The sequence below is a fragment of the Paramormyrops kingsleyae genome, chromosome 16, assembly GCF_048594095.1.
Source record: "Paramormyrops kingsleyae isolate MSU_618 chromosome 16, PKINGS_0.4, whole genome shotgun sequence".
In the NCBI taxonomy this organism is placed as follows: domain Eukaryota; kingdom Metazoa; phylum Chordata; class Actinopteri; order Osteoglossiformes; family Mormyridae; genus Paramormyrops; species Paramormyrops kingsleyae.
The window spans coordinates 28,204,602-28,230,734 of NC_132812.1; the positions used below are offsets into that span (position 1 = coordinate 28,204,602).

The 26,133-nt window shown below is 49.7% G+C and overlaps 2 protein-coding genes across 21 annotated transcripts in view; both read right to left on the reverse strand.

The window, feature by feature from the left end:
- unc80 (unc-80 homolog (C. elegans)) overlaps window positions 1-9,888 on the reverse strand; it is a 51,083-nt gene extending 41,195 nt beyond the window's left edge. For 5 of the 13 annotated variants that reach the window (XM_023837755.2, XM_023837751.2, XM_023837754.2 and 2 more), the window contains exons 1-10: window positions 8,935-9,888; window positions 8,328-8,376; window positions 6,990-7,146; window positions 6,147-6,478; window positions 5,621-5,744; window positions 5,242-5,306; window positions 4,979-5,121; window positions 1,632-1,893; window positions 1,042-1,176; window positions 553-769 (exon numbers count right to left, since the gene is read on the reverse strand). In XM_023837755.2, coding sequence (XP_023693523.2) covers window positions 553-769; window positions 1,042-1,176; window positions 1,632-1,893; window positions 4,979-5,121; window positions 5,242-5,306; window positions 5,621-5,744; window positions 6,147-6,478; window positions 6,990-7,146; window positions 8,328-8,376; window positions 8,935-9,026 — 1,576 coding nt within the window. In that variant the 5' untranslated portion in view covers window positions 9,027-9,888. The remainder of the gene's footprint in view (window positions 1-552; window positions 770-1,041; window positions 1,177-1,631; window positions 1,894-4,978; window positions 5,122-5,241; window positions 5,307-5,620; window positions 5,745-6,146; window positions 6,479-6,989; window positions 7,147-8,327; window positions 8,377-8,934) is intronic. The other 8 variants (XM_023837760.2, XM_023837762.2, XM_023837761.2 and 5 more) reach the window with 3 other exon arrangements.
- A 1,629-nt stretch (window positions 9,889-11,517) lies between these two features.
- The window catches only part of map2 (microtubule-associated protein 2), a 79,533-nt gene continuing 64,917 nt past the window's right edge, over window positions 11,518-26,133 (reverse strand). For 7 of the 8 annotated variants that reach the window (XM_023837780.2, XM_023837777.2, XM_072700802.1 and 4 more), the window contains 9 exons: window positions 25,782-25,982; window positions 25,134-25,271; window positions 24,264-24,328; window positions 21,529-21,673; window positions 20,988-21,044; window positions 19,367-19,704; window positions 14,369-14,450; window positions 14,074-14,186; window positions 11,518-13,225 (listed from right to left, as the gene is read on the reverse strand). In XM_023837780.2, the coding sequence (XP_023693548.1) occupies window positions 13,010-13,225; window positions 14,074-14,186; window positions 14,369-14,450; window positions 19,367-19,704; window positions 20,988-21,044; window positions 21,529-21,673; window positions 24,264-24,328; window positions 25,134-25,271; window positions 25,782-25,982 (1,355 nt within the window). In that variant the 3' untranslated portion in view covers window positions 11,518-13,009. The remainder of the gene's footprint in view (window positions 13,226-14,073; window positions 14,187-14,368; window positions 14,451-19,366; window positions 19,705-20,987; window positions 21,045-21,528; window positions 21,674-24,263; window positions 24,329-25,133; window positions 25,272-25,781; window positions 25,983-26,133) is intronic. The other variant, XM_023837779.2, reaches the window with a different exon arrangement.

A 26,133-nucleotide genomic window follows, 5' to 3' on the forward strand; every position in this document is an offset into this window, starting at 1 on the left:
CTTTAAACTATGGGAGAAAACCAGAATGAAATCCCAGCAACAAGGGAAGAACATGTAAACTCCACACACACACTGAAAGTGTGGGATTCAAACCCCCCAAACATGAGGAAACAGAGCTCTCCACTGAACCACCGGGGTCTGAATCCCTTCTCTCAAAGCGAACTCACGTAAACATACCAACCTTCAGAACGTTTATTTGAATTTGGCATGTTTCTATATGCCCATCAGGCCAAAGCGGAGCTGCGATGGTCCCACGGTGCTACTCGCACAATGGACTGACCTACTTTTCACGCTGACTCACCGAGTTATCTAACAGGTACCAAGGCAACCGGAGACAAACAAGGCGAAGCCAGCTGGCTCATTAGAAAAACCCACCCCTCCTCTTCCCTTTTAATAAGTTGCTAAGCCTCAGAGCTACGGGGAGAGGTGAGCGTAGGCCTTTCATTTTGATTTGACTTGTAAGTGAATGAGCTTTCAGGCACACAGGCTTCCTTACCCCCAAGATCCAATGGGCCTTAACGATTACACTATACTGCTGGCACTTGACCATACCCATTATGGTAGCCTGCCAGCCGCTCCGGTCCAGGCCCCTGCGATCATCCCCCAGGCCCGAGAAGCTGCCGAAGGAGAAGGTGCTGCGTGTGGGTGAGACGTCCAGGTGGTCCTCGTGCAGCAGGAACGGCACGCCCATACGGCGCTGTCGCTTCTTGCCCGTGTGGTGGAAAGGGATGGAGCCCTTGCGTTCCCGGTCCTCGCGCCGATTCTTAAACTGGGGGAGGGAAGGAGATTGAGCCGACCTTTGTTACGCACCTCAGAAGACAAGCCTGGCTTTAAACTGAGGAGGAAGATCAGCTACTCAATGCAACGAGCACCCAGCACAACTGAGTGGGGAGAACCGGCATGGATCAGTGAAACAATGCTTCTCCTCCGGGCTCCTAACAGACCGAAAGCAAGAAGGTCTGCTCTATGATCTTTCCAGGTTCCATGATCTCCAGGACTAATACGCAGGTGGAACTGTGTGAGAAGGTGCCACATTCATACCTTCTTGAAGATGTTCATGCCCAGGTCAGAGGCGAGGTCAGGGACGGCCTGTCTCCGGAGGTTGGTCAAGGACACTTTGGAGAAGGTTTCAGAGCTCAAAGATTTCTCCTCTTCATTGCACTTCTGGGTCATGTCCTGGGGGGGCGGAAGAGGAGGAGTCAGTGTCCCACACGCAAAATTTACCATCGTTTTATACTTATTTATTTCATTTTGCTTATTTATTGACATTTCACTAAGTTTATTTGCTTATATACTTTTATTCTCAGACTCTCATTTCTTCTTCCAGCACTTTCTTCGACTTAATTGCATATTTTATACAGCTTTGTTGTCTTTGTTTCTTATTTTAATCCCATATATGAAGCAGTTTAAGCTGCATTTTATGTATGAAAAGTGGTATATAAATAAAGTTTTTTTATTATTGCTGTTGTTATTGTTATTTGAAACTGCCTGCAACAGCCACTGGAAACGTGGTGAATCCACCCGGTCACTGGGTGGATTCATAAAGAAACGGTAAAATGCGTGTAGCGTGAAACCAGAGCGCCTGGCTGTAGAAGCCCCGTGTCTCCCTGACCTCCCATTGCTCTCGTTACCTGTGTCTTGTGGGTATTGACCAGGGAGGGGGCAGTGGCCACCATGGAGCTGCTACGTGGGCGGGGCAGGGGCGTGGCATGCAGTTCGGCCGGCCTCTCCGGCTTCTCCTCCAGGATCTGCCGGAGACGCTGCAGGTAGAAGGTAAGAGCCCAGTGCACGCCCTCCTCAGTCCAGTGAGGCTGAAGCAGACAGCGAAGCACGGCCACGTCGAAGTAGGTGGCGTAACGGGACCGCTGCATCATGGGAAGGCCGCCGTGGGACCTGCGGGCATGAAGCTGCTTTGAGCTGGTCTCCAATCCTGAACTTGATTATTGCCATGATGTTGTTCCTTCTCAGAAGCAGATACATATGGGAGACTTGCACAACAATTTATTGTCAATGTGAAAACACAGCAAATTGTGCCATATGGACGCTGATCCATCTGAATCGCACGAAACGAAGCAGATTTTGAAATCCACACACTCTGTCATTAATGCTCATCATCAACCACAAAAAGTCCAATTCACCAGTCCAATACCAGTACTTCCGTACAAGTACAAGTATGCTTACAATATTATGAAACAATAAATGAGAAATATGATGGCAACATTATTTTTGACAATTCATTGAGCTGAAATGTGTGATACATCACAGTTAATAATATAATAATGTTTCTGGAGGAGAAACATGAAGGCAGCTGAGACGGGAATGGGAATTAGAGCGGCCCGAACATGCTTGGAGATCCTGTTGCAGGACTTGCGGCACTGCCAGAGACTGCGAGACAGCGCCACGGTGCAGGAATGAAGGTCACGCTGTCAGACCGCAGCCGTGTTCGGCATATCTGAGCAGAGCGCCTGATGCCTCTGCACTTCAGATGGAGAGGAGGCAGCATGCTGTGAAACACGCGCTCCGCCCCCACTCCAGTGTACGTGTCTGCGCATTCTGAATGATGTCAGGTGTCCTGCTGTAGCCAGGTTGCCGTGGCGACCGTACCAGCGTCATCGGCTTGCCAGTGATGACGGCTTCAGATCTGCAGTGCTGTGCTGTCAGTGCGTGCTGCATTAATCAGGGAAGCAGGAAAAGCCAGTCTGTCTTACACAGCCTCATCTTACCCTGTCTGTCTGCCACGCACAGCCCCATCTTACCCTGCCTGTCTGTCTGTGGTGCACAGCCTCATCTTACCCTGTCTGTCTGCCACGCACAGCCTCATCTTACCCTGTCTGTCTGCCACGCACAGCCCCATCTTACCCTGCCTGTCTGTCTGTGGCGCACAGCCTCATCTTACCCTATCTGTCTGCCACGCACAGCCTCATCTTACCCTGCCTGTCTGTCTGTGGCGCACAGCCTCATCTTACCCTGTCTGTCTGCCACGCACAGCCTCATCTTACCCTGTCTGTCTGCCACGCACAGCCCCATCTTACCCTGCCTGTCTGTCTGTGGCGCACAGCCCCATCTTACCCAGTCTGTCTGCCACGCACACAGCCCCATCTTACCCAGTCTGTCTGCCACGCACAGCCTCATCTTACCCTGTCTGTCTGCCACGCACAGCCCCATCTTACCCAGTCTGTCTGCCACGCACACAGCCCCTTCTTACCCAGTCTGTCTGCCACGCACACAGCCCCATCTTACCCAGTCTGTCTGCCACGCACAGCCTCATCTTACCCTGTCTGTCTGCCACGCACACAGCCCCATCTTACCCAGTCTGTCTGCCATGCACAGCCTCATCTTACCCTGCCTGTCTGTCTGTGGCGCACAGCCTCATCTTACCCTGTTTGTCTGCCACGCACCGCCTCATCTTACCCTGCCTGTCTGTCTGTGGCGCACAGCCCCATCTTACCCAGTCTGTCTGCCACGCACAGCCCCATCTTACCCTGCCTGTCTGTCTGGGGCACACAGCCCCATCTTACCCTGTCTGTCTGCCACGCACAGCCCCACTTTACCCTGCCTATCTATCTGCCTCAAATAACTCCACCTTACCCTGTCTGTCTGCCTCACGCAGCCTCACCTTACCCTGCCTGTCTGTCTGCCTCACACAGCCCTACCTTACTCTCCCTGGCTGTCTTCCTCCCTAATCAGCTCTACAGAACTGTTGTTCTGCACTAACGATAAGAAAAATCTAGGCCTTAATAATAAAGGAAAAAGAAGGCCATCATATTAAAAGACAGATGAAGGCCTTAATTCTAGTCCATGTAGCCCTTCCGCTCCTTGGAGCTGCATTTCTCAGCATTAATATTTCAGCTCCTTCCCAACCCTCTCCCATATCTTCGGTGTGATTACATTTGACTCCTGCTCCTCCAAAGTCATTAACAAATTCAGCCTGTCTGAAGAGACCTGCTGTCCCCTGGGTCCCGGGACTTCCAAGGAAGAAGCCCTTCAGCAGAGAGAAGCAGTCGCCCTCTCCTTTCACTCCACTAATGAGCAGTTTTTCTGTGCTCATCTCCTTCCTCTGATTGGTGGAAACTAAGGTGCAGATATGGAATTAGAGGTGAAGGAGGGGCTTAGTCATAATGACGTTATGGTATTGGTTCCCACTCTGAGCTTATTAGGAGTCGTTTTTCTGTGGACCCCAGAGACAGCCCCGATTTACTGCAAGCAGGCCAGAATGAATGGCTCGGTGACTTTGAACTGGTTCCGTTTCTGTTCTAGTCTCATCCTCACTTCCGAACACGGCGGCTACACAGCAAGCCGCAGACGTGACCTTTAACTTTACAGCAGAGACAAGGAACGCAGACTTTACAAGATGAGGCCGGGCGTCAGACATCTTTAACTGCCGTCTGACGGGATTAGAAAGTGGAATCAGCCCCAGTTCATCTGCCATCACAAATAAATGGATTTGAGAAAAGGCTTATTGAAGGCCCTCGAGGCAGAACTGACACAAGCTCGTCGTACCATGTGCTTTTTATACTTAATCTGCGACAAAAACGCATGCGATACTTTACCATACTTGCAAGTCCGGTCATAAATGATGCAATATCTGCGGAGAGCAGGAGCCGAGCGCTAAGCTGTGTTAGATTCCTGCTCCGCTAAGCTCTCGACGCCGAAAGCGGGCAAGAAAACAAGCCCGATTACTTCCGCGCGATTATCTCGCCGGTAAAACCGGTGTGGGTCCCGTTATCGGCGCCTGGGGCGTGTCGAGTCGCACTCGGGAGTGCCAGCAAGCTGGACGTGTGCGGGGTCCTCCACCCTCACCCAGACACCAGGAAACCAGGGGCTTGGAGGTAGCCTGGGTCCCCATCTTACTCAGGAATCAATTTGAAATGAAAGACCTGCCACACATAGAATCTAATGAACAAGCAGCTTAGATGGAGATCAGTCTCCTACTCGGCACTGCCGGTTAATGTGCTTTTTTCAGTGCTCATCAACATACTTCTTCTGCGCCACCCCCCTGTCCCGGGGAAGCTGCTGTGAAGGCCCGCCTCCTTCCACAGAATTGCCGCGTCGACAGCTCTGCCTGCCCGTCAGCACAGGGGAGAAATCTGATTGGCTGGTTTCACACACCACCTGGAAACCCTGAGAAAACCAAAAGAGTTAATCAGTGGATAACTAACAATGCCTTAAAAAAAACCGTCCCCTTGAGAAAGCATCCCAGAGGAGATGGGTGATGGTCACATAAGGCTGGGAGGCACGTACCATTGGACCAGGGTTACTGGGACCACCGGGGCTGCACTGGTTATTGGGTGGTGAGTTCCTTTTGGCTGCAGAGGACAAACACAACAGGCTGAGAGATGGCTGGTGTCCACAATGGCAGGGCGCATGCAAAACACCATTAAGCACTGACACACGAGCGGGTTTTAAGAGGGTTTCACACGCCTGTGTTCACTCGCCTCAACACCTTTCAGCTCCCCAGTGCAGATTTCGCCCAACCGTGAGCCCCACATGCACAGGCCTCTAATTAAAATCACACACAGGTTCCTGCATACGCAAGTCACGGCCCAACAGAACAATCTACAGCTCAGGGACAGAACGGCGGGGGACGTCCCCAGCCGTGCCGGCTCCCGGGGCGGCCCACCTGTCACTATGTTCCTCACGGGCTTGATGAGCGCGGAGAAGGCCGGCACGTCGGGCTGCCGGTGCTCCCACATGGCCTGCCAGATCACCAGCCCGCTGGTCAGCCGGAAGGTCAGGTCCGACTCCTGTGGGACACACCGTGGGGCCGTAAGGCACCCGAATGAGTTCGTGGCAGAAACAGGCTGGCACTGCAGCTCCACCTCCCTGAATGTGTCGAGGCCCCATCTACATCCTCTGGCACACGGCACGGAATTTCACGCCCAGACCCCATATTTTGGGAGCCCTCCTGTGGACGCCGTGTGGGCGACTGATCTAAAGGAATTCCTGCCTCCCCTTGATGATTTGGGATAGTGTTTATGGGGCCGGAGCCAGCTAAGCACCATCCATCCGTCACCAAGCATAAACTGATTCCCCCAGGCATCACCGTTTTATACGGGAATCTGACACTGCCAGTTAGTGGGAGAAGTGGGAGCCAGATCGATTTCTCTACCACGAGACCATTCAGCCCCATCCACACAGATCAATACCAGGCGGTCCCCAGGGATGGAACAGGGGGGCGGGACCTTGATGCGGTTGACGAGCGGCGCAAAGAGGAAGACAAAGAGCTCCACGGTGGCCATGCTCTTGTGGAAGAACTTGGCGCGGGCATGCTCGTCCTCGTCCAGCGAGCCGCTGCAGCGGGGGGCACCTCCCGGGGAGCCCTGGTTCCCCAGCGGCTGCAGGAACGCGCTGCTTCCGCTGCCCGACCAGCCATGGCCCAGGCCTGCCTCCTGGTGGCACTCCTGGGCAGCCTCCAGCAGCATCCAGTGCAGGGTGTGCAGCAGCTTGGTCTCCGCCACACCCAGCTTGTCCTGGTGCCCTGGGGGTGGACGGGTGGGTCAAGGGGCAGAGGTTAAGGGTCAGAGGTCACGACACGGGCTTAATATTAATTAGTTTTGGGGCAGGTCTACTAGACTAACCTAATAATATCTTTAATCTACTGCTGCCCTCTGGAAGAAAAGGCCATTTCACAAGCGTTTGAGGCTATAAGTCATCCTGACATCCCAAAAGAATAACAAGAGGCACAGCTCCCTGGGAACGGAACATGTGCCTTTCTGGTGAGGCCCTGACCACAAAGGAGAGGCAGAGCAATCATGATCGTACAAAAAGGAGCACTTTTTACATCTAACGTAGAATTACCTTCAAGATGAAAAGAAAATAAATCTATAGAAAAGACTAATAAATCTATAAACCGTCTGAGAAAAAAAATATATATGTGCCTTCAAATGCAGTGTTATTTAAAGGATGACAGTAGGAAGCGGTCAATGTGACATATTCTGCTGCAGCAGCACTAGAGAAGGTCCCCCATAGAGGGGGGGTCGGCTGCGTACCCAGCTTGTTCCTGTTGGAGAGCAGGATGGCTGTGCAGTGGAGAACGTGAGGCAGTGCAGCCTGGACCAGCTCCCAGCGGGAGATGCTCTGGATGGCCTCGGACAAGGCCGGCGAGAGGCCGTGCAGCTTGTTTTCCACCAGGACACGCTCAAAGGACTGGGGGGGGGGGTTGGAGTCAATGAGAGGTCAGGGGGGTGATCTGAAAAGGGCCTGGCAGAAGATCTACTGCAATCCACAGTCTCCGTGATGAAATACGACAGGTATGTGTCAAGCCACATTGCTAGTAACATGAATAGGAGGAAGCACTCTAAAATGTACTCTTAGTGGCCATTTAGTGCTGGAACCAAGGCCATCGCCATGGAGTCGACATTGGGGGGGGGGACCAAGGCCATAATTATAATATATATTGGGGGGGAACATTGTAAGCACATCTGAATATTGGGGGGAACATGTCCCCTCCATTATATGTTATAATTGCGGCCTTGGCTGGGTTGGACCCAGATGCGACTCGAGAATGTTGACGCCGTAGCGTGTGAAAAACCCCAGGAGGCTCTTTCTGAGACGCTGGAACCGCCGCGTCTGTCACCGACAATCACGCCGCGTTTAAAATCGCTTTGGTGCCGCTAAAGCTTAGCCGCACAGTAACTGAGCCTCTTGACCCAGTCCGATAGCTTCATAGACTGTGTTTCCGTCCCGAGATTCATCCTTTGAGGAACAGGCTGTTTGCATTAATAAGCAGGTGTACTTAATAAAATGGGTACATTTGCGCCCTCAATGACACAATCTTAGTGTCTGTCATTTTAATCAATGTACTGATAGCAGTTATTATGAGGGAGCTGCTCATTATTCATATCTTACTGTATCACTGTCACTAAAACTGGCTCCCGTTACTGGTCCATTTCCAGTTGTCTTTAATACATCTCATTCTTGTGATCTATAGTACAAACACTGGCATACATTATGAGGGGGTTGGGGGTTGTAACCCCCCCAGTAAGCCAAACCAGGCAATACAACCCCCCCCCCCCTCCCCCAAAACCCCAACCCAAAGTTATGCGCTTAAACCCACCTATGCTAACTAGAACCATACCAGGACTATTGGGAGGGAAGATTAACGTCACTGTACATTTCAGATAAGTGTTTAATAGCACTAAAACACTAAATAATATTTTAAAAAGAGAATACACCCAGGGAAATAAGTCAATTCTTAATCAGCTTCGAAACACGCACGCACATCACAAGAGTTAACTCCGTAATTCCCCGTTACTGGTTCAGGAGCTGGGTGAGGTCAGCAAACTGGGGTTTTCAGCCACACTGGCGAGCTTTAAATCATCACTTACCACACAGGAGGCTTCATACTGTTTGCCCAATTTCGGCCGCAGAAACGCGCTGCAAACAGGAGAACAAACACTGTCGGTTCGTGCAAAACCGATGTGACTGACATTTTTCTAAATGCCCACCGACTCATGCCCGGATAATTCGTGCAGAACGCCATGGAAATCCTCTGTCCTACGCCTGACGGAAGTTCATTTTTCTCAAGGACAAAACAACACCAGTAAAAGTGTGTTTAATCCCGCCGGATCCCGGTGTTCTTTTTTTGGGATTCATGTTTGCATTTTAATGCATTAGTCCACTGACAGCACACGTCTCTCCTCGCCAAATAACATATCTGTTAAATCAGACCATTTAAATCAATCGCAATATTTCTTATTTCCATTTTTAATATGTATGAGTATACCACCGAGCACAAGATGACATCTCCGTCAGGATGTGCGAAACCCGCGGAGCTAATATTCGGCCAATACTGGCACCGGCCGAGCGCTTTTTACTCCGCTTTACCGGACTAAAACCTTCCCCCGGAGGTGAGCGCAGGTCCCGCTGGCCGATGCCGAACACGCAGCAGCCACTTCTCTCCAGACACCTGTTATCAGCCGCGTCCATACCAACCTCGTCTGCCTCCACAGGAAGGTCTGGATCGGCAAAGGGATGCCCCTACTGCTCTCCTGTTCCTGGTCGTCCAAGCTCTTCCTCTTAACCATCGTGGCCCGGTTCGGCTCCCCTCGGCTCGGGACCGCCGGTCCAGGTGATGCCCGGGATGCGGAAAATGGCTGCAGACGCGGAGCGGCTTCGGCGGCGGCGGCGGATCTCCAGCTTCAGCACCTCCCTCCGCGAACAGCGCCAGAGCCACCGGCTTAAAGACGCAGTACGGCAGCTGCCCGCCCGTCAGTCAGACTCGCAGGGAATGGGGGGAATGTCAAGCTGTCGGCCCTTCATTAAGCCCTAAATACCCTCCAACAGGTGCTTTTTTTGGCCGTTTTTGCCATTTGGATGAGCTGTTGACAAAACCTATATCTATTATAAAAGCTTCGCGATTTGACATTGAAGTCAGCTTTACCGACTTCTTAAGCTGCTATATCATCCACGTTTTAAAATACTTGCCTTTCCGCTGACTCTCGATCCGTAATAAGACTGCCATAGTTATGTGTCAACAGCCTCCAACCATCAACTTGTGACTGTCTCCCATAGTCTCATGTGAAATTGTGTTCTCCAGTTTCTTTTGACTATTCCTATAAATTATTATTAAACGGGAAAAGACGACAATGATCACATCAATTATATTTTCCCTTTGTTCCTGTTTGATTATTTAATGTGAATTTATGTATAGATACAAAACGGGTTGATTTTTAAAAGTGTTTAGAACAGCTTGACTGAACATCCACACAAACAGCAAATTAGCTGCACAGACTGTGAGCAGTGCATGAGAACTACTCTCATCAACTGAGTGTGCCCTGCAGCACCACACAACCCCCCCACACCACCAAGACCTGCTGCAGCTTCAGGTTCTTCTGAAATCCACAGGAGAGCAGAATGCTTGAGAAGAAGCTGAACAGCACGAGGAGATACTGCTGAGGCAGGCCGGCTCCTGGCTTCTGCGAGGAGGAGCAGGGGGCCGGGGGACAAACGGCAGCAGGGAGGATTCGGTCGCTCGTCACGTTCTCACGAAGCGAAGGAGAGGTGTGAATTATCTTGGCGAGCACCAGGGTGGGGGCAGGGCCAGCTCAACTCCACTCAATCACGCCCTGCGCGCTCAGTGGAAGGCGGAGCTCCTGGGGCGAGGGTGGAGGCTTATCAAGACCCTACTCAGACATCTCATTATGGATATCACTGCCACCTCCATTGTCGGTCATCGTTATTCCCAGTCTAAGCACTGCATTACTGCAGGCTGCTAATCCATAATCAAGAAACGACCTGCAAGGAATGTGTCTTCAGTGTTATTTAAAGGACCTGAATTAACAAGAATCATCTCTTTTCCTCGGTCAGCTTTTGCGGTATTCGCTTTCAGATCAAAAGCCGCTTCTATAATGAACGATCATCGCCTGCCTCAAGTGCTTCAGTGTATCACAAGCGAGGAGTGCATTGGGCTGCTCCTGCTAGCGTATGAAACATTAGTGATTTTAGTGCTTAAGTTAACTGCTAACCAAGCGATAAGTGACACGAACGCAGAACTACAGTAACAATGGGACTATTTTTGTCTTTATTTTCTTCTATGTAGGTTGATGGACAACTGAAACGACAACGGAGAAGAAACTGCACATGCGTTGGTATTTCTGCCTGATCACTCACATCTTTAAGATCTTCAAAACACTTACAGCTCACTGCTCACTCTCTTCTTACGTGCAGAATCTGTAAATGCAGAAGGCTGCTTCTACTTAGCATTTAGTGCTGTCACACACGTCCAGGCGCTAGGCGTCGTCAACCTGCATGGATGTAGGACAGCAGTGCTGGCCAAAGCATATCCGTGTGATCAGGCTGCCCGTGGGCGGGGCTGGTCCGCATGGCTGCAGGGACACCTAACGAGCATGTGGTGGCGTAAGAGGCTGCTAATTACGTGTTTCGGTGCAGAATGATCAGCTGAAGGAAAAACAGACCCCTTTCTCATTCAGCAATCTCTGGAAACCACTTACAGATTTACCACAGTGCATTTTGGGACAGTGAGCTTCGCAACCTCACACAATGCATGTCTTTCCTAGAGGACTTATGGGTATGCACACGCATGTGTGTGTGTGTGTGTGTGGGTGTGTGTGTGTGCATGTGCATGCGTGTGCTTTTGTTTCTGGATGTGTTTGTTAAACCAGGTTTCATGTGTGGTATAAAAGTCACATCACATAGTAACACACAGACACACACACACACAGACCTGTACTCATGTCTTTGTGGGGACCATCCATTCGTTTCTATGGGCAAAACCCTAATCCCAACAATTACAGCCTTAACCCCTACCCAGCCCTAACTTTAACCATAAATAAACAAACAAAATTCAAGGCATTTTTAGTTTTTCGACTGCAGTCACACATTTTTATATAACAAAAAAATTGTCCCCACAATGTCAAGATAACAGGATTCTATGACATTTGGTCCCTACAATGTAATAAATACATGCCCATACACACACACAGGCACACACACAACTCAGGCCATCATTCTGCATCACAAAAACATCTGGCACTAAAAAGAAAAGTGGGTCAGTACTTTGGATTGTTCCAGAAAGTATATCATGCTGATGTTTTGTCTTTATTGTGGTTATTTTTAAAAGCACATGTTATCAGAGTGGTCTCAACAGGGGAGACCACAACATCTACATGAACGCCTAAATACATTTACAGGGGGTAGGGCAGGAGAACACCATAGCAGACCGTACATTGGGAATTCCCAAATACCACAGATGGTGACAGGAAAATATACCATAACACTTTATCAAACAGATGCAAGGTGAGCGTGACTTATTTTTTTGTTTGCTTTTTTAATGTTCCTTTTTTATTTTTAACCCTAAATATATACACAAAACAAATCTAGCAATCTAATGTCACTGGAATAGACACAAGTATGGAGCAGGTTTGTTGTCCAGAACAGCTGCTCCCTAAACTGAACAGTAATAGAATATAAATAATAACTTCAACACACCTTCTGAGATGACTGCACACTCTGCCATCTCAGCTGTACTTTCAGTCCACTTTGACTGCCCTGTCATGACACTTTGCGTCAGGCCGTGAAGGTCTGAACGCTCCGTGGTTGACTAATTACTCAGAACCCTTCGGTGTCCAGCCACCTGACCCGTGAGCAGCGAGGCTCTGCCAGTAATCGCAGGAAATCTGTAACTTACACCAGGTTAACTCACAGTGGACAACTCCCAGCGGGCTCACGGAATCTGGCGGCAGATCCGTTCGGACACACACCAGTGATTATTTAAAGAACGCTGTCGCTTTGGGAGGCAGACCGAAGCCCCCAGGTGATCTCGAAATCATCACAAGTCATCAACAAGTCTAACATAATCACTAATGTCTACAAAACACAAAGTTTTCATCGCGGTCGATGATTTAGGAAATAACTTAGTAAAATCCTTCGTTCTGTTTAGAAAATAACCTCTTTTGCACTATAATTGACACATGCGCATCATAACATAATCTAAGTCCTGCAATAATGCAATTGAACAGGAATTTGAGGTGTTCTCCCATATTTTTAACTGCGGCAATGTTGCTGACAAGAAGCCTGGTATATTTATACATATATCTGTATATATAGGATAGATAGTCGATGTCAGATGAGTGTGACTTTATAGGAAAGGCGGCTGGCGATGAGTGTTTGTACCTGTTGTCCATGCACAGACAGAGCAGAGCAACACGTGCTGCACGGAAACCGCAGCACTGCGTCGGGACGGTCATGACGCAAGGGTGGGGGGGGCACCGAGGCCAGCCACCCAGCTCCTAATTCTGACTCAAACTTTTCCAGGCCGACAGCCAAAAACTGACCGTGGATCAGTGTTTGGGGATGCAGTACCTACCTATACCACAAAAAGTCAAACTAAGGAGAGAAAATAAGAAAACGACGCACAATGCACCTCCCGATGTAACCGAAACCCAAAGGACCGCCCTCCCTCTCCCGCACAACAAGGCCGGCCGGCTTCTGCGGGAAAGGGTGTCACTGGGTGGGCGGGGTTTTTGCAGCAAGGGGCGGAGCCTGGTGCTCACAAGCCCTGTTTGGCCAGTGCGGCGGTGACGTCCTCTGCCAGAGTGGCCAGCTGCGGCGACTCCATCAGGTTAATGCTGCCGGAGGATGACATGTGGCTGTGGCGGTGTGGGGAGACGCCCCCGGAGCGGCCCGGCGACTGCGTCACGATCTCTGCGCCGTGGTCCACACGGGCCTTCGCCGAGTCGCGGAACGACAGCTTGTGGCTCTCGATCTGAGGGCAGACAGGAGAGGCGTCAGCGTTTGCCCAGGTCCCGCTGAGATGCAGCTCTGTCCCACGATGACCCCTGCACGACCCCACAGCAGAGCCACTCCCCTTAATTCACTTCACGTCCTCAATTATTTTTTATGAATGGTATGATCTTGTCAAAACAGCTCCACTCCCAGACTCCATAAACCCTGAAAGGTAAAATCCCTCCCCAGCAAAGAGTTCCCTGATCCGATGTGCTTCTACTGAAGGTCATGCAATCATTCCTCTTACATGCTGCCTCTTTTATAGCAAAGAAATACATCGCGTTTAGGGTAAAATGGGGTTTTGAGCTAAAACAGCTTAGATGTCCTTCATTTATATTTTTTAACATTTTTATTTATTTAGGAAATGCTTTCGTCCAATGTGACGTACATTTTTGGGACTGCAGGGTCAGACGATTCCTGTTGCGATTGGGGATTAAGGGCCTTGCTCAAGGGCCCAACAGTGACATCATTCTGCCGACCCTGGGATTTCAACCGTGCACCATTCACCGAAAGTGAATTCAGCTTCATAAAACAGTAACATCTTTCTGCATTATTTAAATTCTTGCCTCACACTTCCAGGGTTGGGAGTTTGAATCCTGCACCAGTCAGGTAGAAATATCTGACTGGTATTTCTAAATTACCCAGATAGTGTGACTGAGTCTGCATGCATATGTGCCCTGCGATAGACTGACATGCCTCTTCATTTGTACCCCAGCCTGGTACCCTAGGCTCCCTGGTATAGGATCCTGGTAACCCTGAGCAACGTAAGCCAGTTTATCTAATATCCCGGCAGTTTGTCATCTGAACTGCCTCCACAGTTCCACTCACCATCACATTCCCTCCGCCGGGGATGTGGTGAGCGTTTTCCAAAGAGCCGACCTTGGCCTGGGCCTTGTCTTTGAAGTCGAGCTTCACGCTCTCGATGCGCACGTTACCCCCACCTGAGACAGAGCCAGGGAGACGGGGTGAGAGGAAAAGCTTTTTCACAGGAGGAACACACTGTACTTCTTCTGCTGGTCTGTTAATCAGATACTGGATTTAAATATCACTATAGATAAGATCATTCAGGCCAGTAGGTGCTGCTGCAGGCCATAATCTCAGCTAAGGCAGTTGCGCTGGTTACCTGGGCGATGGCGGATGTTGTCCAGGGAGCCACACTTGGAGGTCACATGACTCAGGTCGATCTTCTTGGTTTGAATCTGGATCTGTGAACAGCAAATTGTACTTTATCATGCCAGTGTATGGTGTACTACTGATAGTACAGGTGCTGCTGGAGTGATCAGGGGTGGAGATCCTCTATCAGGCGGCCCTTCCAGAGAACCATCTGGCATGCCCTTACCTCAACTATCTTCAAAGAATGTAGGCCAGGGGCAGTGATTTTTGGGGCAATTAGGCATGCTCATAACTTAGCAGAGAGACACACTTAGCGTGGACGAGGCTGAAGCTTCCCAGTAGGACTGGGCACCGGCGGTAACTGGGTTTGGGATACAAATAATGCAGCAAAACCCACTGGATGTTCTTTACCAGGTCCACAAAGGTCTGCAAACCAATCAGAGCTCAGCTTTTTTCCATGATTGAGAACCAGGCCTCAGATTGGCTAGCTACCTTTCCATACTCATGCTTTGTTGCTTTCAGGTCAGATAGGTTAGCTGGAGCAGAAAATGAGAAGCTCCCTGCAGAACCCCTTAATATCCAATGCTTTTGGCCAATGGCGCCACCTATCATCAGACTTGAAGGATTTCACAGCACAGCGGGTTTGCTGAAGCAGATTCATCAACACCTGACCTGTGACACCCCCACCCCCCGTCTGGCCTGACAGCCAAGGCCCGCTTCCTTTTAGACGTCAGGTTAGCTGTGCAGAACCAGCCCTCTCACAGCGGTGTCACTTCTCAGCCACACGTTCTGAGTTATGTACAGCGGTGAGTAAGCGGTGCGATTTACCAAGAGACGTGCAAATTAACCACAGGCAAATCGTAATGTGCAGGGACCGGGGTAATTGCATAAAGCGATTATGCAACCGAGAGAGATGCAGCTCGTTAATCTGAACGTCGCCGCGGCCCAGGTTACTGAGGCGGCAGGCATGGCTGAGGGACAAGGTGCTTTCAGGATGAAATGAGCAGAGCAGCAAGGTCACTGCCAAGTCAGCTGCATTACGGAGTGCATGTGGGGTTAATGTTTAAAGACAACAGAAAGGGCCTCCACACCCAGGACTAACCATATGGGCATTTGGGCAGGTGCCCAGGGGCACCTTGTCCTCAGGGGGCACCAAGCAGTGCTATGACCCAACCACGAATGCCTCTTAACAAGTTAATGCAATTTAATATCACATATATTTAATATGATTGTGTATTGTTCTTTTAGCATGGCACTCACTGAAAAGCTTAGGTAACATTTTCCCTATGCTAGATGTGTTTCTGAATTTCGTGACAGCATGCATGCTCCTGGCCGGGGGCCATTAAAGCTCTCAATCCGGCCCCGTCTATCCAGAGCAGATACTTTCACATACAAGTCATGTTAGACATGCTGAGCGTTAGGGACTGTTCCATCAGTCTAGAAAACCAATGAAAATCAATCAATGCATGTTAATGTTACCGTATTACACATAAAACGTGGTGCGTGTGAAACGTTTGGTACGTTAATAGCAGATCTGCTGCGTGCTATGTTTGAAGTAGCTGATTAGCAGATAAGACCTGCAGTAAAACAAAAAAGTATACAAAAACAACATTATGAGAATATGTAAAATGCTGTGAAAATACTAGGGTTGTCACAGATATAATACTTGACACTTTGTTGATCCCCATTGAGAAATTCGTTTTTACACCTCCCCCAGCTTGCTCTGCAGTACCCAGGGGGCTGGGGGGGTTAGGGCCTGGCTCAGGGACCCACAGATGTACCAAGGCAGGGCTTAAACCAGCAACTATCTGATTACAGGTAGAGAGGCTCAGCCCACTGAACCACACAGGGAAAAGGTACATATGTGTGATGTCAGTGATGTGCTTGGGATTGGTGTCCTATGTGGGGGGGGGGGCACAGGCTGCCCTCCCCTGGAGGCAGAAAACCTACAGCATTTCATATTTGAGATTGTACATTTAAAATCCTGCACAGCTCTTTGCTTGACGAAACACACGACATGATGACTCATACATCTTGTAAGGTGACGCCCCCGTGAAAATGAAGACACCATATTCGTGATCAAATCAAAACGGTGTGTCAAAATCTGGTGCAGCAGAGCCAGCAGGATCCCTTAAGATCAGCCGGCCTGTTTATTTACAGCCGTCTGGATGATGCTCCCTGCGGGCAAACATGCAAAACAGCTGTCCTGCCTGTTCCCCTTTTAACTTAAAGTGGATCAAGGAGCAGTCAGATAGACGGGCGAATCGACATCCCTCACAGTCACAGGAGGAAGCAATGGGAGGTGAGTTCTCAGAGCACAATTTCACATCACAGACAGTGAACATGCTTAAACAGTTAGGACAGTTAAGACTTTGTAGTCTTAGGAGACAGTTAAGGTACTGGTGGTGGTATGACAGTTAACCAGCAGTGTGAAGAGAGCTGATCTTCTAAAGAGCTACTGATGGTAAGAAGTGGGACGTCAGAAGATAGATTTCCGTCTTCAGCCGAACTCGGCCTTGCTCCAGATTGTTTTGTGGGGGCTGAAAACTGTAGGACTGAGCAATTAAAATAGTTTTCCCAGCCTCGGGGTGCCGGACTTGTATCTCTTGCAGGAGCAGACCGAGGAAAACCGGCAGAGCTTTAATCCCTGGGGATGAAGCTCGATTCTCTCTGGCGATGCCAAGTCACTGACAGGCACTAACTGCCTCAACTGATAGCGGCAATAAAAGTTTGAATGTTTTGATGCTACCAAATAAAGACCACGGACGCCTTATGGATAGAAGTAAAGCTATCATCAGCTGATGTGGAAACCATTTATATGATACTTAGATAAACGATTTGTTTAACCGCCTGCGCTGCGGATTCAAAGCAGGAGATATATATGTAATATATGTAGGTATGTCTGTGTGTGTGTGTGTTTGGTCCAGGTATACATTACATTGTGGGGACCAAAAACTAAAAACTAAAAATGCCAGAAGTCTTGTATTTTGTTTGGTTACTTATGGTTAAGATTAGGGCCGGGTAGGGGTTAAGGCTGTAATTGTTGGGATTAGGGTTTTGCCCATAGAAATGAATGGATGGTCCCCACAAAGACATGAGTACAGGTCTGTGTGTGTGTGTGTGTGTGTGAAGGCATGTATCTGTACATGATGATTATGAGCATCTGTTTTTCAGGCTCCCTTTATGTTTATTTCTGTCTTCAAATTAACTGGGTGATTAGTGCCCTATTTTAAAAATGATAAAACTGACATGAATTTAATAAAACTTTGTTAATAGAACAAGTCGCAGAACCTTTCTTGGACCTCAGGAAATAGTATTTTACTGAAATTCATTGAGTGAGATTCTACCATTTTTTCTGCATGCATTTTTTTTTGGGTGCAACAGACTTATTTGAAAACCACATGTGCTACTTGGAGAAACAGCTGGTATGGAGCCCAGGTCGTGGAAAACATTGTTGCTGCTTCCAGATGCACGTGTCTGTCATCGATCGGCAGATCTGTAGAAAGGTCGCCCTTCACACCGAACTGAGCTTGCAGGATCCAGCGGTATAAATCATTCAGGTGTTTTTTAATTGTTCGGCACTGGCTACCACAGCCTGATCCAAAGCCAGAACTATTTAATTTCCCACGTCCACCCAATTTACTTCAGATGCACAGATTGTAAGGCTCTGTCACACACCTCAGTGGCTTGAAACTACAAACTCAGCCGTATGGAAATTCTTAAAATTGGAAACTCAAAGTAGCCCAAAAGCTACATGCAAAGTAAGTAAGTAACTAAATATTTATTGAAAAATCAGATGAGTACTAGGAATTGGCAGAAATACATATTGAATGGACTGGATTGGATCTAGGTACCAAAATAATGTAGATCAGGACGCCCTTACAGATTATGCGTGTGTAGGGTTGGTAAGAGTCAGAGCACGTCGCTCTTTTCACCCCCAACCTTCACCACTGGGGGAGAGAGACAATGTCCTATTTTGGACAAACAAAGCACAAGAGGAACAGTTACAGGAGACTTTATCTCTGGCTCTGTGCTCTGACTTTATGGCAGTGAAACACACACAGGTCTTCTTTTAAAACATGATACTGCTAAGGTGGCATGTTCCCATTTAAAATACTGCCAGAAGCAAATAAAGTATTTAAAAGGAACTCTGGGGAATTGGGTGGGTAGTATTGTGAGAAAGGCACGGCTGTTGTGAGCTGCTGCAGAGAGTAAATCAGTCTGCTGACCCGTTAGCCTCATTTAGCACGGAACCCTGTCCCAGCATGCATCAGGGCAGCCAAGCCATCGTGTGAGTCATAGCGGGTAGAGCCGGGATCACGGGTCGTCTCCAGCTGACCCGAGAGATAAACTGAGAACCTTTGGATGAGGGGGGCGGGGGGCACAATGGGATGGCACAGAGGGGACGGAGGGGACGGAGGGGACGAGGGGGGCGGGGGGGTTTTGGGCTGGAGGATGGGGTGAAACAAAGGCTGGGCTGAGGTGCAGTGGGAGAACGTTACAGGAAGAGAAGTATTCAGAACAGGATCAGACGTCATACCAGACATCCTGCTCTTATGTAAAAATGTAGGACAGAGGAATAGGAACAGGAGTCACCCCTAAAAGGCATGATATACAAGGGGAACAGGGGGGTAACACTGTCCAGGTAAGGACCCTGAGCCCCCCAGAGACTAAAGGCCATGATGTGGGGGCAGGGGCGGATTAAGGTGTACGGAGGCCCCTAGGCTACAGTAGTCTGTGGGCCCCCCAACCCAGCCCCGCTCCGCGCCAATGGGGGCCCCCTTGCAGGCTGGCACATGTGGGGCCCCTAGGCTTAAGCCATATCTAGCCTGTGCGTTAATCCGCCCCTGCGTGGGGGGGTCAGACTGATCCACTAGGCTGTATGCCAGCTCATATCCATTTGATTCCTGTCAATGATAGTGGCAGACCAGCCTACTAGCTCAAAGAAAGGTTACATGGAGGTGAGTGTGAGAGGCCCGTCCAGCCTGATGGTGGCGCTGGTCCTCACCTGGCCTCCCTTGGGCTGGTATTTGATGTTGTCGATGGAGCCGATCTTGGACTTGACGTTCCGGAGGTCCGGCATGGGCTGGTTGAGAACGCGCAGCTGCTTTGGCGTCGTGGCAGGTGACTTGGGCGGCGTACGGACGATGGCCACCTTCTTCTCCTGGGAGAGTAGGCTCAGGGACTTGGGCGTTCCCGGCGTGCGCGGGTAGCTGGGTGTGCCGGGGGTGCCGGGGGTGCGGCAGGAGTAGCTGGGGGGCGTACCGGGGGTGACGGCGGTGGAGCCGGGGGTGTGAGGCGTGGAGGTGCCGCTACGTGCCGAGCGAGAGCGTGCCGATTCCGTCCCTGAGGAGCGTCGCAGAGGAGCCACGTGTTAATGTCAACTCTGGCCCAACAGCACCACCAATGGATAACAGGGTGAATTGCACCACTATAGTGACCTTTCTGAACGTGACCTAAGCAATTTCCTCTTTCTATGATCCAAGCCTATATTAATGCAGATTAGGCAGAACAGCCGAGAAGATACAAGATCCAGACCCTCTTCTAACAGGCCCACTGAGCACAACAAACCTCTAACAAATGGCAGACTGCAAAGACAAGTGCACCTCTACAGCAGACCTCCATATATCCAGGAACTGGCTTACACTGCCATGCTCACTGGCGCCCCCTTTAAAGAACTACCAGAACTGCTGGACCGGCCATCTGGTACAGGAACTGTAAAGTCTCAGACCGCAAGACCCTCCAGCGAATAGTGAGAACAGCAGAGGAGATCGCAGGAACCTCACTATCCACCCTCATGGAAATACAGTGCTCAGAAAAAGCCTTGAGACGCTCGCTTAATTCAGCGAAAATAATACAAATTCATTGGTTTTATAACACAAATCATTAATTTATTCATTTTTTTATACAAAAATATATATCACAGAAACAATCGGCAGTTTTAAGTCATTTCAAGTAGTAATAAACTGAAACCCAAATTATACTTCAAGAAGAGCTGATCTGAGTTAAAAAGTTTATTGACAAGCAAGTCTCATTGGGTGCTTTTTAACTAGTAACACCTTCGCAATAACACAAAACACCAAAGATTTGTGTTTAGTGTCCCTTTGGGAGCCAGCAGGTACATACTGACTGAATAAGTCAGTCAAAAAAAAATAATGACAGTTATTTAAAAAAATGTCTGTACGGAAGATATGTGCAGATATATTAAACATGAACATTTGTGAAAATTATATATCTGCAACATTTTTAAAGAATTAAGGAAGCCCCCCAAGACTTTCTGTGAGCACACTGTAGCAGCAGAGCCCACTTCATCAGACATGACCCCTCGCACCCGTCAAACAGCTTGTTCATCCCCCTTCCATATGGAATAAGCTTCCAGAGCATTCCGTCCACCTCCACCGGCTCTGCAACAGTTTTTTTTCCCCAAGCTAATTTAATTCTATTTTCATTTTAATTCTTTTAATTTATCTTATTCTGTATTTATTCCCCCCCGAAGGAGCTATTGTTTCACAGCTGTTCCTTAATCCTTAATTCTGCTCCGCAGAAAAGCGATTCTGTTTCACGTGTGTAAAATGACAAAACGGTGACTGGACTTGATAAAGTGATTTAGTGGAACAGAGGCTTCCTACCCGTCATACTGGGCGCACGTCCAGTCCTCTGCTCTGCTCGGCCTTCGGTGCGGAACGCTAGGGGAGAGGGAGCAGACCGGGATGACAGGGAGAGAAGAGTTTACTTCATTTCTGAACCTGAACAAAGACACAGAGGTCATATATAAGATGGACTGGCTTAATGCTGTGGAATGCTTTCACTGCACTGGAATTCGACTGAATGAAATGCTAAAGCTATTCTGGGCATTGTGGAAATGTAAACAGCATACAGTAAGCAAGCAATAAATACTCATAGTATTCCGAGGCACACAGTCCTCTTCTGGATACATTTCTGAGACACACGGCTGTAGCGGGTCCATTCAGTATTGCCCCAGGACAATGCTAACACCAACACACAGACCCCCTGGCACCAACACTCAGACCGCCTGGCACCAACACACAGACCCCCTGGGAGCTCCTGAGCCCCTCGGGGTTCAATCAACCCAATGAAACTCCAGGCTGTGGAACTTTCCAGAAAGCAATATTGACTTGTGCTGGAGGTTGGGAAGTGGGCGGGGCTCACAGGTGGGCCGGCGCGGCGCCGTCGAGCCGGAGCTGGTGATGGAGGTGGAGCTCTCGTCGTGCTCGGCCGGGTGGGGGCGGCGGGTCAGGATGGAGGCGGGTCTGGGCAGGGAGGAGCGCTTCTCGGGGCTCCGCGAGCTGCCGTCCTGTGGCACACGCACATTAGCGGCCCACGTTAGCATCTGAGCCACACGGCATTACAGAAAGCACGCCAGGATCATGTTAACAACACGCTAAAAATGCAGACAGAAATCTCGGAATCAGAGAGACGAGGGTGGAGTGTGTCTCAGTGGGTTAGAACACAGTGATGGTGATCATTGGGCTGTTGGTTCAAATCTTAGGGTTTACGGAAGGATTTTGTAGTTGGGCCCTTGAATAAGGCCTTTAACCCCCAATGGCCCCAAGGACTGGCTGACTCCGTTCTTCACAAATGTATCTTACTTTTGATAAAAGTGTCAGATAAAATGTAAAAATGTAGATTATACTTGCTGACATAACGCATGACATAATGGCATAAGCTTCTGTATGGGTACTGGGGGAGCCCTTACCTCACTTATGAGGCTGTGGGGGGGTCACATGATCTGGTAGAGGATCAGGGGGCCTGCACCCAAAAAGCTCTGCCTCCACCAGTAAGTGAGTTTAAAAGTGTGGGGGGGAGGTCGAGAAAGTAAAGAAAATAAAGCAGACTAAAATGGGAATGTAGCAGTTTGAGGGTAAAATGGCAGCCAGGAACAAAAGGCAGCAGCGATCATGGCAGATAGAGGCACAGGAGATTAAAGGGTTAAAGAATGAGAACATCTCCTGACACGCCCACGGGTACGGGCCCAGCATTTACACCCAGGGGGTCTCTGCACGGGCTGCATCTGCAAGCCGCCTCCGTCTCTCTGAAACGGCCGGGGAAGGACTATCAGGCTCTATTCTGCTCCCGGGGGCTTCAAGTAATTATACAGCGGGGACAACGTGGAAGACAGGAAGGGTCTTTAATTTAGAGCCACGGGCGAAGTGAAGTGTGAAGTGTGACCGACCGTGTCTCTGCTCGCCCAATTCTGAAGGCTTGAAACTCCGTGGAGAAAATGCAGAGAACATGATGCCGATGTGAGCATCGGTGAAGCCGGAGGGAGACACAGACCGGGACAGATTGTATGGGTCTATCTGACGCTGCTTGTTTTCTCATGGTATATGGAGCCATCTAAGATGCAGGCAGCATCGTCCCTTGATTTAAGCATCATCAGAGACTATTCTGGGACTGGAGAGAAACAGAATGGGAATTCCTCTGAGGGCAGCTGCTGGATGACAGTGTCACTCAAGCCAGCAAAATGGCAGCATGTTTGTGAGGCAGGGGACAGGACCATGTCTCCCTGAACCTGCAGCAAGTCCACTCCTCTCCTCTTTCAGGGTCACCTACAGAGTCCAGAGCTATGCCTATTGCCTCTTTCAGGGTCACCTACAGAGTCCAGAGCTATGCCTACTGCCACTTTCAGAGTCACCTACAAAGTCGAGAGCTATGCCTACTGCCTCTTTCAGGGTCACCTACGGAGTCCAGAGCTATGCCTACTGCCTCTTTCAGGGTCACCTACGGAGTCCAGAGCTATGCCTACTGCCTCTTTCAGGGTCACCTACGGAGTCCAGAGCTACTGTATGCCTACTGCCTCTTTCAGGGTCACCTATAGAGACCAGAGCTATGCCTACTGCCTCTTTCAGGGTCACCTACGGAGTCCAGAGCTATGCCTACTGCCTCTTTCAGAGTCACCTACAGAGTCCAGAGCTATGCCTACTGCCTCTTTCAGGGTCACCTACGGAGTCCAGAGCTATGCCTACTGCCTCTTTCAGACTCACCTACAGAGTCCAGAGCTATGCCTACTGCCTCTTTCAGGGTCACCTACAGTCCAGAGCTATGCCTACTGCCTCTTTCAGAGTCACCTACAGAGTCCAGAGCTATGCCTACTGCCTCTTTCAGGGTCACCTACAGAGTCCAGAGCTATGCCTACTGCCTCTTTCAGAGTCACCTACAGAGTCCAGAGCTATGCCTACTGCCTCTTTCAGAGTCACTGACAGAGCTCATAGCTATGCCTACTGCCTCTTTCAGGGTCACCTACAGAGTCCAGAGCTATGCCTACTGCCTCTTTCAGAGTCACTGACAGAGCTCATAGCTATGCCTACTGCCTCTTTCAGGGTCACCTACGGAGTCCAGAGCTATGCCTACTGCCTCTTTCAGGGTCACCTACAGAGTCCAGAGCTATGCCTACTGCCTCTTTCAGGGTCACCTACAGAGTCCAGAGCTACTGTATGCCTACTGCCTCTTTCAGAGTCACCTACAGAGTCCAGAGCTATGCCTGCTGCCTCTTTCTCCCTCAACTCATCTCCCTGGGAAACTGACAGGATGTTCTCTTGTGCTCAATCCCCCATCAACCCAGTGGGATTTAATGGATTTAACTCTTTTAAAAAGCAATCACACTTGAAAACCTTTTTAAAATCCCTCTTTTCATGTTTAGTGCAAATATCCCCATAAACTGACCCCGAGGTCACAACAAATGTCTGGAAGGGGGAGGGGTTATGGCTGGGATTGGGGCGGGGTTATGGCTGGGATTGGGGCGGGGTTATGGGTGGGGTGTGACCTGTAGTGGGCGGGGTTATGGGTGGGGTGTGACCTGTAGAGGGCGGGGTTATGGGTGGGGTGTGACCTGTAGTGGGCGGGGTTATGGGTGGGGCCAATGGGAGGGAGCAGAAGGTACTCACAGAGGTACGGTCCCGGGATTGCCGCGTCATGCTGTGTGACTGCCTGGTCTCAGTGAAGGGTGCTGCTGGGGAATGAAAGAGAGAGAGAAAGAGGCACTGTGACAGTTAGAGAGCGGCCAGACTGGGACGGGTTAAACCAGCTGTGAGACACACAGTCGCAGTGCCAGACATGCGGAGACACCCACGCTCGCCCTGAAGAGGCTTCGCTACCATCTCATGCCAGCCGCACTGCCCAGACTCAGACACACTGCAGTCCTCCACAGTTTGGCGTATCACCAAAAGCAAGGGTGAGATGGGATTTGTTTTTGCGGTTCCTTGGCTGGGGAGACACCTAGACCCACGTGGAACCTTCACAGTCCATTTGCCTTTAGCTGGTGCTGTCTGTGGCACCATGGCCTGAGGCAAAAGGGGACAGGAGTCCGCCAGTGAGCCCCGAGGGGCCCGAATGGCTCAGCGGCCAGAGCCGTCGGCTCACAGAGCCTCCTTCGTGCATTTCGGCGATGACCACAGTGGGAAGCACAGCTTCATTCTCACGGACACAGCACTCCAGCGTCCCCAACAGAGGCACGAGCGTCACGCAAACATGATGCTTCCCAGTGACCAAACCACGACAGAAGCGAGAAGCGGGGATGAGCGTAGCCGTGAAGTGGAGATGAAACGAAAGGCCACAGAGGCGGATCCACGGGTTCACAGCACGTCAACGGCGGAAAATAATGGGATGGACAACTCAGCTGTGCCAAAGAAAAAAACACCACACAAAGTCAAGGACGATGGCAATGAAAAATTAAATCGAAGGCGGGTGCCGTTCTAGCGATGAGGCGGATGTCCACGTCTGCCAGCCATATTGCGGAAGGACCCCGGCGTGGTCACCTGGAGCTCTCCGGCCAGCACAGGCATGGTGCTGGGCGGGCCTAGGCTGCCTCACCGCCGGCTTTACCACACTCCTCCGGGAGGGAGAGTGGCTCTGTGTGTCTGGTTTTTTAGTAAAGTCAGGCTTCTTAATCACAGCTAAAAGAAGGAGAGACATAGTCACAGACAGCAGGGGACAGAAGGGTCATAGTCAGAGGAAACTGAACCAAACCTCATGTGTGTTCAAAGCTGAACATCATTATGGCCACGTCTGCATTACACTAGAGCGTAACAACATGCCTGTATTGTGAGGGCATTTCTGCCAATTCATCTCACACACCTTACAATGTAGTACATAATTTCTCTTCCAGTATTCAAAAACGCAGGTTCCATTATCACCAACTGAGCAAATAAAGTAGGAGTTACAACATTTTTTTCCCAGGTATTAAAATACATTAAAACAAGCTCAGGATGACTTAACATTAATCTTTCCAGAATCAAAATATGTTAAAGCAAGTTTAGAATTATTTAACATGAACGTTTCAGGAATTAGAATATTTTAAAACAAGCTTAGGACAAATAGAAACCTTGGAAGAATAAAAAGAAAGAACAATAAAATGTGAAACTGAGTCAAAACATGTGTGAAATGCCATAAAAGACCACAGGAACCTTTTTTCTTCTTCAGGTCATCCCTGGGGAAGAAGATGGGCTCCTTCCGGCTTGGTTTACACTCCGGGGTGGAGACGCGCCCCTTCATTCTGCCCGCCATTCTCTCCTTTGGCCGCTTTTCCACGGCGGCTCTCTTGATAGGACTCTTCGGCGTTTTGGGCAGGGGCTCCACTTTTTCTGAAGCCATGCTTTGGTCGTAATCTACAGTGCAGGGAGCAGAGAGAGCAGGCTGAGGTCCCGGGCCACCCAGGCCAAGGGGCGGAACAGCACAACTCCGCATAGAACTCATTTCTGTATTCTCTAAGCGCTCCTGCACACACACTTTCTGTCTGGATAATACTCAATCATTACT